This window comes from Hypanus sabinus, unplaced genomic scaffold (genome assembly GCF_030144855.1).
Source record: "Hypanus sabinus isolate sHypSab1 unplaced genomic scaffold, sHypSab1.hap1 scaffold_124, whole genome shotgun sequence".
Taxonomy (NCBI): Eukaryota; Metazoa; Chordata; class Chondrichthyes; order Myliobatiformes; family Dasyatidae; genus Hypanus; species Hypanus sabinus.
The window spans coordinates 263,046-274,127 of record NW_026779303.1 but is presented as its reverse complement, the minus strand read 5'-3'; the positions used below and the strand labels follow the sequence as shown (position 1 = coordinate 274,127).

The 11,082-nt window shown below is 46.4% G+C and overlaps 3 protein-coding genes across 12 annotated transcripts in view; 2 read left to right on the top strand and 1 right to left on the bottom strand.

The window, feature by feature from the left end:
- LOC132386651 (zinc finger protein 214-like) overlaps positions 1–11,082 on the bottom strand; it is a 243,883-nt gene that overhangs the window by 84,376 nt on the left and 148,425 nt on the right. For 3 of the 5 annotated variants that reach the window (XR_009509626.1, XR_009509625.1, XM_059958968.1), the window contains exons 1-2: positions 6,065–6,482; positions 1,807–1,974 (exon numbers count right to left, since the gene is read on the bottom strand). The exons of the other annotated variants lie outside the window; for them this stretch is intronic. The gene's annotated coding sequence lies outside the window, so the exon portion shown is untranslated. Of the gene's footprint in view, positions 1–1,806; positions 1,975–6,064; positions 6,483–11,082 lie in introns of those variants that run through there. 5 annotated transcript variants of the gene reach the window in all.
- Positions 1–11,082, top strand: part of LOC132386644 (zinc finger protein 239-like) — a 178,717-nt gene that overhangs the window by 28,806 nt on the left and 138,829 nt on the right. The gene's annotated exons all lie outside the window — the stretch shown is intronic.
- LOC132386652 (uncharacterized) lies at positions 1,626–7,001 on the top strand. Of its 4 annotated transcripts, XR_009509629.1 has the most exons (4): positions 1,626–1,761; positions 2,982–3,056; positions 4,937–5,044; positions 6,482–6,583. XR_009509629.1 is itself a non-coding variant. In XM_059958970.1 (2 exons), exons 1-2 carry the CDS (start codon positions 2,755–2,757, stop codon positions 6,999–7,001), a joined length of 822 nt encoding a protein of 273 aa, XP_059814953.1. In that variant the 5' UTR covers positions 2,551–2,754. The 4 variants fall into 4 exon arrangements, 1 of the variants encoding a protein (XP_059814953.1); XR_009509628.1 differs by lacking the exon at positions 1,626–1,761 and having other exon boundaries at positions 2,531–3,056; XM_059958970.1 differs by lacking the exons at positions 1,626–1,761; positions 4,937–5,044 and having other exon boundaries at positions 2,551–3,056; positions 6,482–7,001.

The following is an 11,082-nucleotide window of genomic DNA, read 5'->3' as shown; positions in this document are numbered from 1 at the left end:
AAGAGACTAGGAGAGAAGAGGTTAGTTCACAAATAGAGAAAGCTTGTAGACAGTGTGAGGAAATCTAGGAATAATGGTGCATATTTCCCTGAAGGAGGAAGCTCATGTGGTGATGAAGAAAGCTTTTGGTATGCTGACCTTTGAGCATTGAGTACAGGAGTTAGGATGTAATGTTAAAATTGTACAAGGCATTGGTGAGGCCAGATTTGGAGCATTATATACAGTTCTGGTCACCAAATTATACGTAAGATGTCAACAGAGAACAGAGATTTACTAGAATGTTACCTGGGTTTCAGCACCTAAGTTACAGAGAAAGGTTGAACAAGTTAGGTCTTTATTCTTTGGAGCGTAGAAGGTTGAGGGGGGACTTGATAGAAGTATTTAAAATTATGCGGGGATTGATAGAGTTGATGTGGATAGGCTTTTTCCATTGAGTGTAGGGGAGATTCAAACAAGAGGACATGAGTTGAGAGTTAAGGGGCAAAAGGTTAGGGGTAACATGAGGGGTAACTTCTTTACTCAGAGAGTGGTAACTGTGTGGAACGAGCCTCCAGTGGAAGTGGTAGAGGCAGGTTCAATTTTTTCATTAAAAAAAATTGTATAGGTATATGGACAGGAAAGGAATGGAGGATTATGGGCTGAGTGCAGGTCAGTGGGACTAGGTGAGAGTAAGTGTTCGGCACGCACTAGGAATGCCGAGATGGCCTGTTTCCGTGCTGTAATTGTTATGTGGTTTTACCGCTTACGATTCTGGTCTCCATATCCGATAGCGGGGAGTTTTAACTCATATGGGGACCAACTGCAGCTCAACCCCAGCTGATGCGGGTGTTTCCCCTGTTCAGGTGGGGGTGAGGAAGGGGTTAATCTCGGGTTTGTGTAAATCGAGGGCCGGTTGCAGTGGGAAAGGGCCGGGACCGAGCCGGACAGCTGGAGGCTCCAGGCTCGCCAGTCTTGCATCCCTGGTTTTAGTTTTGCACTGTGTCGGGATCGCGGGATCAGTTTGTTGTGGTTCCCCAAGCTGGGAGGGTGGACGTGGGTGAAGGGGGCCTGTCTATGTGTCGGTGTGGGATGAATGGTCAGAAGGGTCTGGGGCCACTGGCGGGACGGAGAGTGGTTGGGGTACTGTGGGTGATCGGAAGTAACATGACCTGGGTGGATGGGCAAGGGGTAAATTACGTTGTCAACGAGGGTGGAACTGGTCCAGTGAATCAGTCAGCTCAGCTCGCGTGTCCTTTCAGGAGGCCACAATTCTCTCATCATCTTAATCACTGATTAATCTTCCTGTTAACATTGAGTTTGTTACAGAGCCCCAGGGTCTGGGAATGGCTGGGTGGTAGGAGGCAGAGGGTGATGGTGAGAGGCAGTTTCTTGGACTCGAGTTCCATGCTTAGTGACGTTCCCTGGGGTTACACCCATTGCTACTTGTAATCTATGTCAATAATTTGGTTGAGAAAGTACAGGGTATGGGTAGAGAGTCTGCAGCAAGTTCAAACAAATACTGTTTTTGAAAGACAGTCAGTATAAACACTCCCCTCTCTTTCCCTCTCCCCACTCAGATCTGACCAAAAGCTACTTCAGAGGATGCAAGATCTTTTACTGAGTAACCACTGTGAGGGAATGGGAGTGGTTTCAAAGGGCTGGGCTGCTGGAAGCACATTACCAGACCTGGAGTGATTGCAACTGGGTCTGACAGAGGCATAACTGGTTCTTCTGGGCACATTCAGTCTCACTCCCAACTATTTCCTCCCTTCCTTTGTACAGGTATGTAATGTCTAAAGGACCAGTGTTTGAGTAAATGAGACTCACCAAACTTTCTCCTGACTGAATCACCGGAATCTCCGAGTCAGATGGGTTCTCTCCAGTCGGTGCTCTCAGTCCTCGGGTTGGTTCATTTGTTGCTGTTCCCACGTCATCAGTCGTGGTTTGCCTCCAGTTGGGGTTTTTCTTCAAATAAATCTCTCACCACAGGTCGAACTTTAAACAGAGAGACAATGAAGCACATTAATAATGAAAAGGAGAACCAAACATTTCTGTGTAATGTTACTAAGAACAAAACTCACTGAAATTTAAACACTGAAGGCAGATGTAATGATCTCAGTGAAGAATCTTTTATTGTCCCTCACATGTCACAGACGATATGGGATAAGAAGGAGCCATCATTCAGTCATGGTAAGACATAAGACACAGGAACAGAATTAGGTGATTCGATACATCTGGTCTGCTCCACCATTCAACCAGGGCTGATTTTTATTCCAACACCACATTCCTGCCTTCCTCCTGTAACCCTGAGCTGCTCAGCAATCATCAATATGTTAATCTCTGTCATATGTATACCCAAATGGCAGCTTCAGCCACCCTCTGTGGCAACAAATTCCAAAGATCAGACATCTTCTGGCCATAAAATGTTTCTCATCTGAGTTTTAAGGGGAAGCATCTTTATTCTGAGACTGCACTGTCAGATCACAGTCTAATGGAAACATCCTCTCCATGTCATTTGTATCCAGGCTTTTCAGCATTCGGTAGGTTTATTAACCATACATCCCTCCACCACCCCCACCGGCCCTCTAAACTCCATTGAGCACAGGTCCAGAACCATCAAATGCTCCTCATTCATAACACCGATCGTTCCTGAGATTATTCATGTAAACCTTGTTAGGAACACTGTACTGAACACATTTCCAGGAAAAACAGAAAAATCGGTTCCAGGATAATTGACAGGGAAAAGTTGTGCTTTCTTTACTGTTCTACTATCACATGTGCTGGCGCGTGGCCAAGTGGTTAAGGCATTGGTCTAGTGATCTGAAGGTTGCTAGTTCGAGCCTTGGCAGAGGCTGCCTGTGTGTCCTTGAGCGACGACACCGGTGCCAAGCTGTGTGTGTCCTAATGCCCTTCCCTTGGACAACATCGTTGGCGTGGAGAGGGGAGACCTGCAGAGACTCTAACGGAGGCCTACAAACTATCACAGCCATTTTCATTTCCAGGTTAAAACAGGTCCATTTCATGAAATATAAACCAAGAAATAAAAAGAAACTGGAATTACCAGAAAGACTCTGCAGGTAAGGAACAGCTTACAATACAATTCAATTAATAACATTTCATTAGATTGAGTTCAAACATTTTCAGTTATTAGTGCAGATCTCCAGCACAGCTGCCTGATTTCCACTGTGTGACAGTGAGGGGGGGGGGGGGGGGAGATTTCCAAACACAGTTTGAACACCAGACTCAGGGTCTATTTCTACTGTTGTAAACACGGAACAGCCCAGTTACTCACAGCCTCTCCCTGTGAGGATGGAATGGGAACTCATCCTCTCCTCAGACTGGCAGTCATTGCTTCCAAAGGAACTCCAGAAACAAACATCTGATCCCAGGCCAGAAATACTCGATCAACACCTCACAAGCCCAAACAGCTCGATCCCGGGGTCCACTTTAGCTGGATCAAAAACTATGATATCCCAGGACCCAACCTCACAGACTCACACAGCTTAATCTGCCACTCACCGACCCTGAGAGTCTCACACATCGTCCCCACATCTCACACTGGGTCGTGCAATCTGGGATTTCCCCACAACCAATGTCCAGCTGCTCGAAATTTCTGCTTCATTGCAGGACGAGCGTCCGGCCCCATCTGTAGAAGCTCAAACCAAAGTCAAAGCCAAAACACCAATAGTTCCATTTGCCTGGAAAGCCGATCACAGGATTAGAGCCCAAGCACCAACTCTCCCAGTACTCTTTGCTGCCAGCAAAATGCTGCAGTGTGTCAGCCCGTCACTGTTCATAAACTAGCACCTCCACACCAATGCACAACAGAACTGGGACCTGATGACCCTCCGGCATTCCAGCTAACAATAACCGATTCTGGAAATGACTCAGCGAGGCCAAAGGTACAAAAGAACACTTCACAATGAAGACAGAGGTTGGAGGAAAGATTGCTGATATATAATATTGAGGAGGTGGGATACAGGGTGGACCGAAGATGACCCAGATGGGAGATGTAAATCACTGAAGCAGGAAGATGGGTTTAGGAGACTGCACAGAGGTTGAACAAGATGAGCAGAGATAAGCAGATGGAACCAGGTGGGAGAAGGGATCATACATTCAGAGGTGCAGTGCTACCAGAGCTCACCGGACAACTGCTCCGATACCTCTGTAAAAAAGTCAAAATAAACAAGCGGGTAATTTAACAGCAGCCACATATTAAATAGAGGGAATTCTACGGAAGCAGGGGGTTGGGAAGTGGGGGTGTTGGCTGGTGGGGAAAAGTACCAGTAATAACATTAGGATATTTGATCGTTTTTGGTTTAATCCTGGAGCTGTGACTGTTTTTTATTTAGGTATTTGTGAAATTCCTTCTCGCTCGACCCATTGTCCAAGGAAGCTGGGAAATACCTGCACAGAAGTGCAAGCATTTTCCTGCTCTTTCCAACGGGTACCATTGGATTCCAGGAAGGAGCTATATTAAGCAAGGAATGAACATAGAAACCCAAGTTTAGAAGTTTAAAACAATGAAAGAAAAATTCACTGCTCGCTCATCTTCTTCCTGATTTTGATCAAATACACAAGCTAATCATCCAAAATCCTCTTCTACACCTGGATAAATTTAGTTTTGTTTTACAAGCTAAATGGAAAAAAAAACATTTCTGGGCTATAAGGTAGTTTTATGTCATTTCAACTATCATTAATAGCGGATCAACCCCTTGGCCTCGCTCCACCAACTGTAGCTGATGGGAAAGAGGCTCGTTTTCTCTTTGTGTTGATAGGAAAAAGAGTAATTTAGTGAGGCAATGAATGAGATGAAATGCATTTCCAAAACTCCCAAATGGTTGCTGTCCTCCCGTTAACATTTGTCACTTCCAAACAACGATATTTTCTATTTGTATAAATGCGATAATAATTTATGTAAAGATTCAAACTTCTTTAACTTTTTATATATTTAAAGACTAAACAGGATCTGTAAAGGTCGAACTATGTAACACCCGACGTGTGAGGAGATTGTATCGACACTCACAGATACACTTCCCGTCCAACCATTTCTGCGAGAGAAATGGTACGAGGCAGATTTGCCAACCTACCACTTTTGAGAATAACATTCAGCAATATTTGTGGCTTTTGCAATAGTTCATCAGAGTTTATTTTTTCATACTTGATTACTTGGTTCCAATTTAGGTGGCTAAAATCGTAAAAAATGAATTGCTTTATTTCTGTTATTTTTATACCTCTGAGGAACACTGCTAAGCGCTGCGGGCCCTGCCGTCTGCTCTGACTCAGTCGTATTAGTAAGGCTACATCTATGGTGGTCCGTGGATTACTCGCAAATCCTAAAGTAAATTTTTCTCAGTAACAACCCTTTGGCTTCTAAGCAAACAAAGTTATTTTACTTGCTTGATAATTATATTTTATGATAATCGGTTAAGTGCAACAATGCAATATTTTGTCATATTATTAAATTAAGTATTATATGTTTAATTTTACCAGTTATACACTGAAATGTAATGATAGGCTGTCATCTTGTTAATGTCTTAGCTGTGGAGCTCTGGAATTCATATATTTATTTCACCTTGGTTTACTGCTTGCCATTATAGGAAGCCCTATATATGTCACATCCAATTTGTGCACCTGCTCATTGCACGTATGGGGCAAGGCAGTTGCCCAGTAAATGAAATGAGCATGTACACAAATTGGATATCACAAACTGGAAGTGATTGATAAGTTCATGGCCTAAGGTGGAAGGAGTCAATTTTACAAAACCGATCAATTTTACAAAACCTAGCCATTTTCAATTATGTCAAACAGAAATACCACAAAAGTTATTAACTTCAAACTTTCTGCATAATCACTCAAAGAGTTGAACGACACGTGCAGGCACCGAGCGCTGTATAACTTCAGGCCTTCCAACTTAGGCCACGAACTTATCAATCAAACCACCACCCACCCCCTTACAGCTCCGGCAGCTAAAAAATTACCACTTCAGCCCTGCTCCTCAGCCGTCCGGCAGAGCTCGGGCCCGGCCCTTTCCCAATGCAACTGGCCCCCGAGTTACACAACACCGGGATCATTCCCGACTCACCCCTGCTCGAATCGGAGAACCGCCAACAACAGCGGCACTCGGCACCGCGCATGCGTTCAGCAGGCGTTTCTCCGCAGCGCCACCGATGGCCGGAGGTCTGCACATCGTCGCCGAAGGCCGGAGATCTGCACAGCGCCACCAGTGGCTGGAGATCTATACAGCGCCACCCGTGGTCGGGGGCCGGAAGGACAACGGAGAGTTAAATCACAAACACGACAAAGTCTGCAGATTCTGGAAATCCAAAGCAACACAAACAAAACGCTGGCCGAACACAGCAGGCCGGGTAGCAGCAGGAATGGAAATCAGAATGAAAATGTTTGGACACCGGGAACTCCCGCACGGAGCGGATAGTTCAAAGGTTAGTTTATTATTAGAGCAGCTATCCATAAATAACACTGAGTTTCTGTTTCTCCATAGAACCACGAAACAAAGAAAGAGCATGAAAGTCGCTCAGGGAGAAAAATCAAACTCCCACCCCACCCCCCGGATCAAGAAGAACGGGATCCCAATCATCAAACCCCAAAACCCACCCCTCCGCACAAAAGGGAACAATAACATCGAGCCCCCCACAAAAAAAATCACCCCTACCCCGCACAACTGCGGTGGAGCCGGTGTCACCAGTGGAGAGGCGGCCGCATCGGGAGCAGCGGACACAACGGGCGACCCCGGAAGATTCACAGGTGAAGTGTCGCCTCACCTGGAAGGATGTTTGGACAACGGAGAGAGTTCGGCCATCCGGCCCTTTCATTGTGACACCCCGAACTCCACGTCAAATCCGTCCAAACGAATCTGGGTGAATTTTAATGACCAATATATATCGATCAGCTGTCTGAATGATTCCCTGACTCTGAGAGGAAGGGGTATCTATGGTCCACACTGTCAGGGTGTTGAGTTTACCAGGAGACAAAGACTGCAGGGACGAAAGGTTTTCTGTTGACTAATACACTGTGTGTGGACCCCGCTGGCAATTCTGGTGTTGTGACCCGAATCGAGACAAACACCACGCTGCCCACTCCACCAACAACACGGCACAGCCGGACACATAACAAGGGACTTTACATCCCACAACCCTGGATTCAGTGATGAAACCCGTGATTAATGTTGTTGTCCCACTGAAAAGTCCATTAAGGTGCTTTTAAATGCCTGCGCTCTCCCACAGGTGACGTCACACAGCTCCTACCCCCCACGCGCCTGACGTCACACATGGGCTCCCCACACCGGGATCTGCCCTCACGTGCGCGGTGTCTTACGTCACCCACGAGCTTCATCGGTACAACGGCTGGGCTAATAATCACGTGACCAGCCCATTCCCCCATCGCTGTCAACAGAGGAGTCAGGAGCTACGTTATTCCCATTGGTGCGAAGCGATGTCAATCACTGGTTACAACCAGTCACGGAGGCGGACAAGCCGAGTGGGCGTTACCCCGCTGAGTACGTCTCCCGCTCAAGCGCCAACCGCCTCCTCAGAGCGGAGAAAACCTCAAAGTAAATGTCCGCTTTCTGATTTATTTCCATTTCCCTCCGAGGGAAGTTGGGGCGTTTGTGAAGCGTCTCCCGCGGCCGGAGTCTGATGTATCGCTGAGAGGTAGGAGGAGACCGCTCGGCCCGTCGGTTTGATGCCGGTTCCCCGGGGAGGGAGGGATTGTATTGAAAGGATGAAGATGCTGAGAGAGGGGGCGGACAGGATGTTTGTCCCAGTGGGGACAGGAGGGGCTCATCTGTGGAAATGTCTGAGCCCACGGTGGTGTCGAGCAGAGGGATTCACCACATTGGGGGCAAACACCGGCAGACTGTTGCCCTGCAAGCGGGGCCAATGGTCCGGGTAAAGTGATAATTATCTGTGCTTTGTTGAGATTGTACCTGGAATATGATGTAAAATCCCGCTCCCCATACTAACACGGGTTGAACAGACCAAAGAACAAACTGCTGGAGGTACTCAGTGGGTCGGGCAGCATCTGTGGAGGGAAATGGACCGTCAACATTTCGGGCCGAGACCCTCCGTCTGGACTGAGAGTGGACGGGAAATAGCCAGAGAAAGGAGGTGAGGGGTGGGGATGGGGCAAGAGCCGGGGAGTGAGAGGTGGATCCAGGTGAGGGGGGAGGTGGGAAGGTGGAAATAGTGACGGGTGGGAGGTGAGTGATCGGGGCAACACGGGGCTGCAGAAGATGGTAATTAATTCTATAGAGGATTAACAAAGAGGTTAGAGAGTATTTGTTAGAGAGAGTGCAATGAAGATACACCAGACTGATCCCTGGGGTGGTGGGGTCATCATATGGAGAAAGATCAAATGTGATAACCCTTTCTTTTAGAGAATCGAGGACTGAGAGGTGAACACACTGAAATGCACAACATCATTACCGGTTGAACCAGGGATCTCAGTCTCTGAAACAGGGATAGACTGTGCGGGACTGAAATGAGGGGAAATGTCTCCATTCCGAGGGTGGTGAATGTTTATAAATCCCCACCACAGAGTGCGGTGAAGACTCAGTGATTGTCCGCACGTAAAACAGATGTGTGGAGACCGAAGGGATCGAGGAAATGAGGATCGGGCAGAAACACATGGCTGAGATGGGTGAGCAGCCGCCATCTTGCTGATGGTTAGAGGGGCTGAATGGCCTCCTGCTGTTTCTCACTTGATGTTTCAGTGTTCCTGTCCAGCAAGGCTCTGGAGGAATGTGAATAGAAATTAGTGTTTAGAAACACAAAACTGATTTAAATGAAACGTGAACATTTCCTTTTTGCGTCTGAATTATGTTTTGGACCTGGATGGGAATTGAGCCGGTGACTCTGTGACCTGGACGTGGAGGGAAAAGGATCGGGGAAGATATGGTGTGGAAAAATAATCATGTATCTGGGGTAAATATGGAATAATGTGGGGAATGCGGTGGATGGGTCGGGCAGCATGTGAGGGGCGAGGAGCAGAGTCAACAGTTCAGGAGGGAGTCCCTCCACCCGTCACCTGATCCCGGTTCCTGTTCACATATTTCTGCAGATCTGCAGCATCTGCGGGTCACTGTTCTATGTGTCCGTGTAGCTTCATCTTTCTCCGTTCAGACAAGGCAGTGAGATCCGGATCTGTCACGTCCTCTCGTTGTGGGTGGACAATGTCTTTTTTCTCTGCAATAGTTTCTGCATGTTTCATTCCACTGTTTTGAGGTGCTGAAGTGCTGCCAATGTTTCTGGGTGTCTGACCCGTTTATGTGAGAATTTAGCCTTTTGTATTTATCTGAGCTTCTCATAAATGTGTAAAGTTTAGTTCAGCTTCACTTCAGAATTTCCAAAGCAACACCCAGTCAGTCAAATTGCTCCACACAATTAAAATAGCTTATTACTTTTTTCTCTATTTTTGTACTATATATATGTATATTCTTATTTTAAATCACAATTTTTCAAAACTATTGTTATCAATTAGGTTCTGCTGCTACCGCAGGGACAAATTTCACGACACATGCCGGTGCTATTAAACCTGATTCTGATATTGATATGGGAGACCAACCACCGGTTACCTGATCCCAGTTACCGCAGATCGTAATGTGAGATTGAAGTATTTTCCATATATTTGCTTTCCACAGAAATGACAACAGTTCAGTTTCCTTCTGTGGTTCCAGAGCAGAAGCTCAGTCTGTCTAATATTTCCACACAATTAAAATGGGAAATTTGTTTATTATCATCATGTACTGAGCTACAGTGAAAATCTTGCCTGATGTACCATCCAGACAGATGGATACATTTCAACAGTACATTGAGCTGATATACATCAAAATAATCACTGTAACAAAGCATTATGGCTGCAGAGAAAGTGCGGTGCAGATAGACATATGGTGAAGGGTCACGTCCAGTTACATTGTGAGGTTGAGTCCATTTTATCATTCATTTGGCTTATAACTGCAGACAGGAAGCCGTCCTTCAGCCTGGTGTTACGCACTTTAAGGCTTTTGTATCTCTTCCCAATGGGATAGCAGGTTTGCAGCAAGAATGTCTGTGGTTGTGAGGATCTTTGAGTCCGTGGCCTGTTTTTCCGAGGCAGGGGAAGTATAGGAAGAGTCCATGGAGGGGAGGCTTGTTTCTCTGATGTTCTCTGCAGTTCCTTGCAGTCATGGGCAGAGCAGTAGCTAGACGAAGGCGTGAAGTGTCGACAAGGAGCTCAGAGACCTCGGCCTTCACCCTGCCTTGTGTAGCTGGATCCTGGACTTCCTGTCAGATTACCGGCAGGTGGTAAGAGTAGGCTCCATCTCCTCTGTCTCTCTGACCCTCAGCACACATACCCCACAGGGCTGTCTCTTTGGCGCCCTCCTTTACTCTCTGTGCACCCATGACTTGTGTTGCCACCCACAGCTCCAATCTGATAATTAAATTTGCTGACAGCACTACATTGATTGGCCTAATCTGAAATACTGATAACAATCAATCAAATGCCTTCTGACAAGGCTCGGTCCAAACAAACTTTTCACCCTTCTTCAGGAGATTGGTCAGAGGAAGAGCGATAGCAGCAGAGTTCTTACGGTAATATCCATCCATTCCCAGAAACCTTCTAACAGCCTTCTTTGCAGTCAGAATAGGAACTTGAGAAATTGCCTGGACTTTTGCCCGAACAGGAGCCAACTTGCTTAGACCTACAACATAGCCAAGACAGGTCACACTGGCATGGCCATATTCACTCTTAGCCAAGTTAACTGTAAGGTTGTCCTAGGAAAGCCTGTCAAACAGCTTTTCTACTGCAGAGATATGCTCTTCACAAGTGCCACTCCCTGTAACTAAGTCATCAATATAGGTATCTGTGTGTTCTCACCCTCGAATTACAAAATCAATCATTCTCTGGGATGCTCCTGGAGCATTTTTCCTTCCAAAAGGCAAAACATTGTATTCATACAACCCAGATGCTGTCACAAACACAGAAATGTCTCTACTTCTGTCCGTCAATGGAACACACCAATACCCTTTCAACAGATCAATCTTTGTAAGATATTAGCCATTCCAACCTTATCGATGCAATCATCCACCCTAGGGATAGGATAGG

What these genes read in the sequence shown, in the direction of transcription:
- LOC132386652 (XM_059958970.1), top strand. Translation starts at nt 2,755, where the DNA reads ATGTGCTGGCGCGTGGCCAAGTGGTTAAGGCATTGGTCTAGTGATCTG. An exon ending in TTACCAGAAAGACTCTGCAG is followed by an intron (nt 3,057 to 6,481) that starts GTAAGGAACAGC and finishes GTTTCTCCATAG; the next exon opens with AACCACGAAACAAAGAAAGA.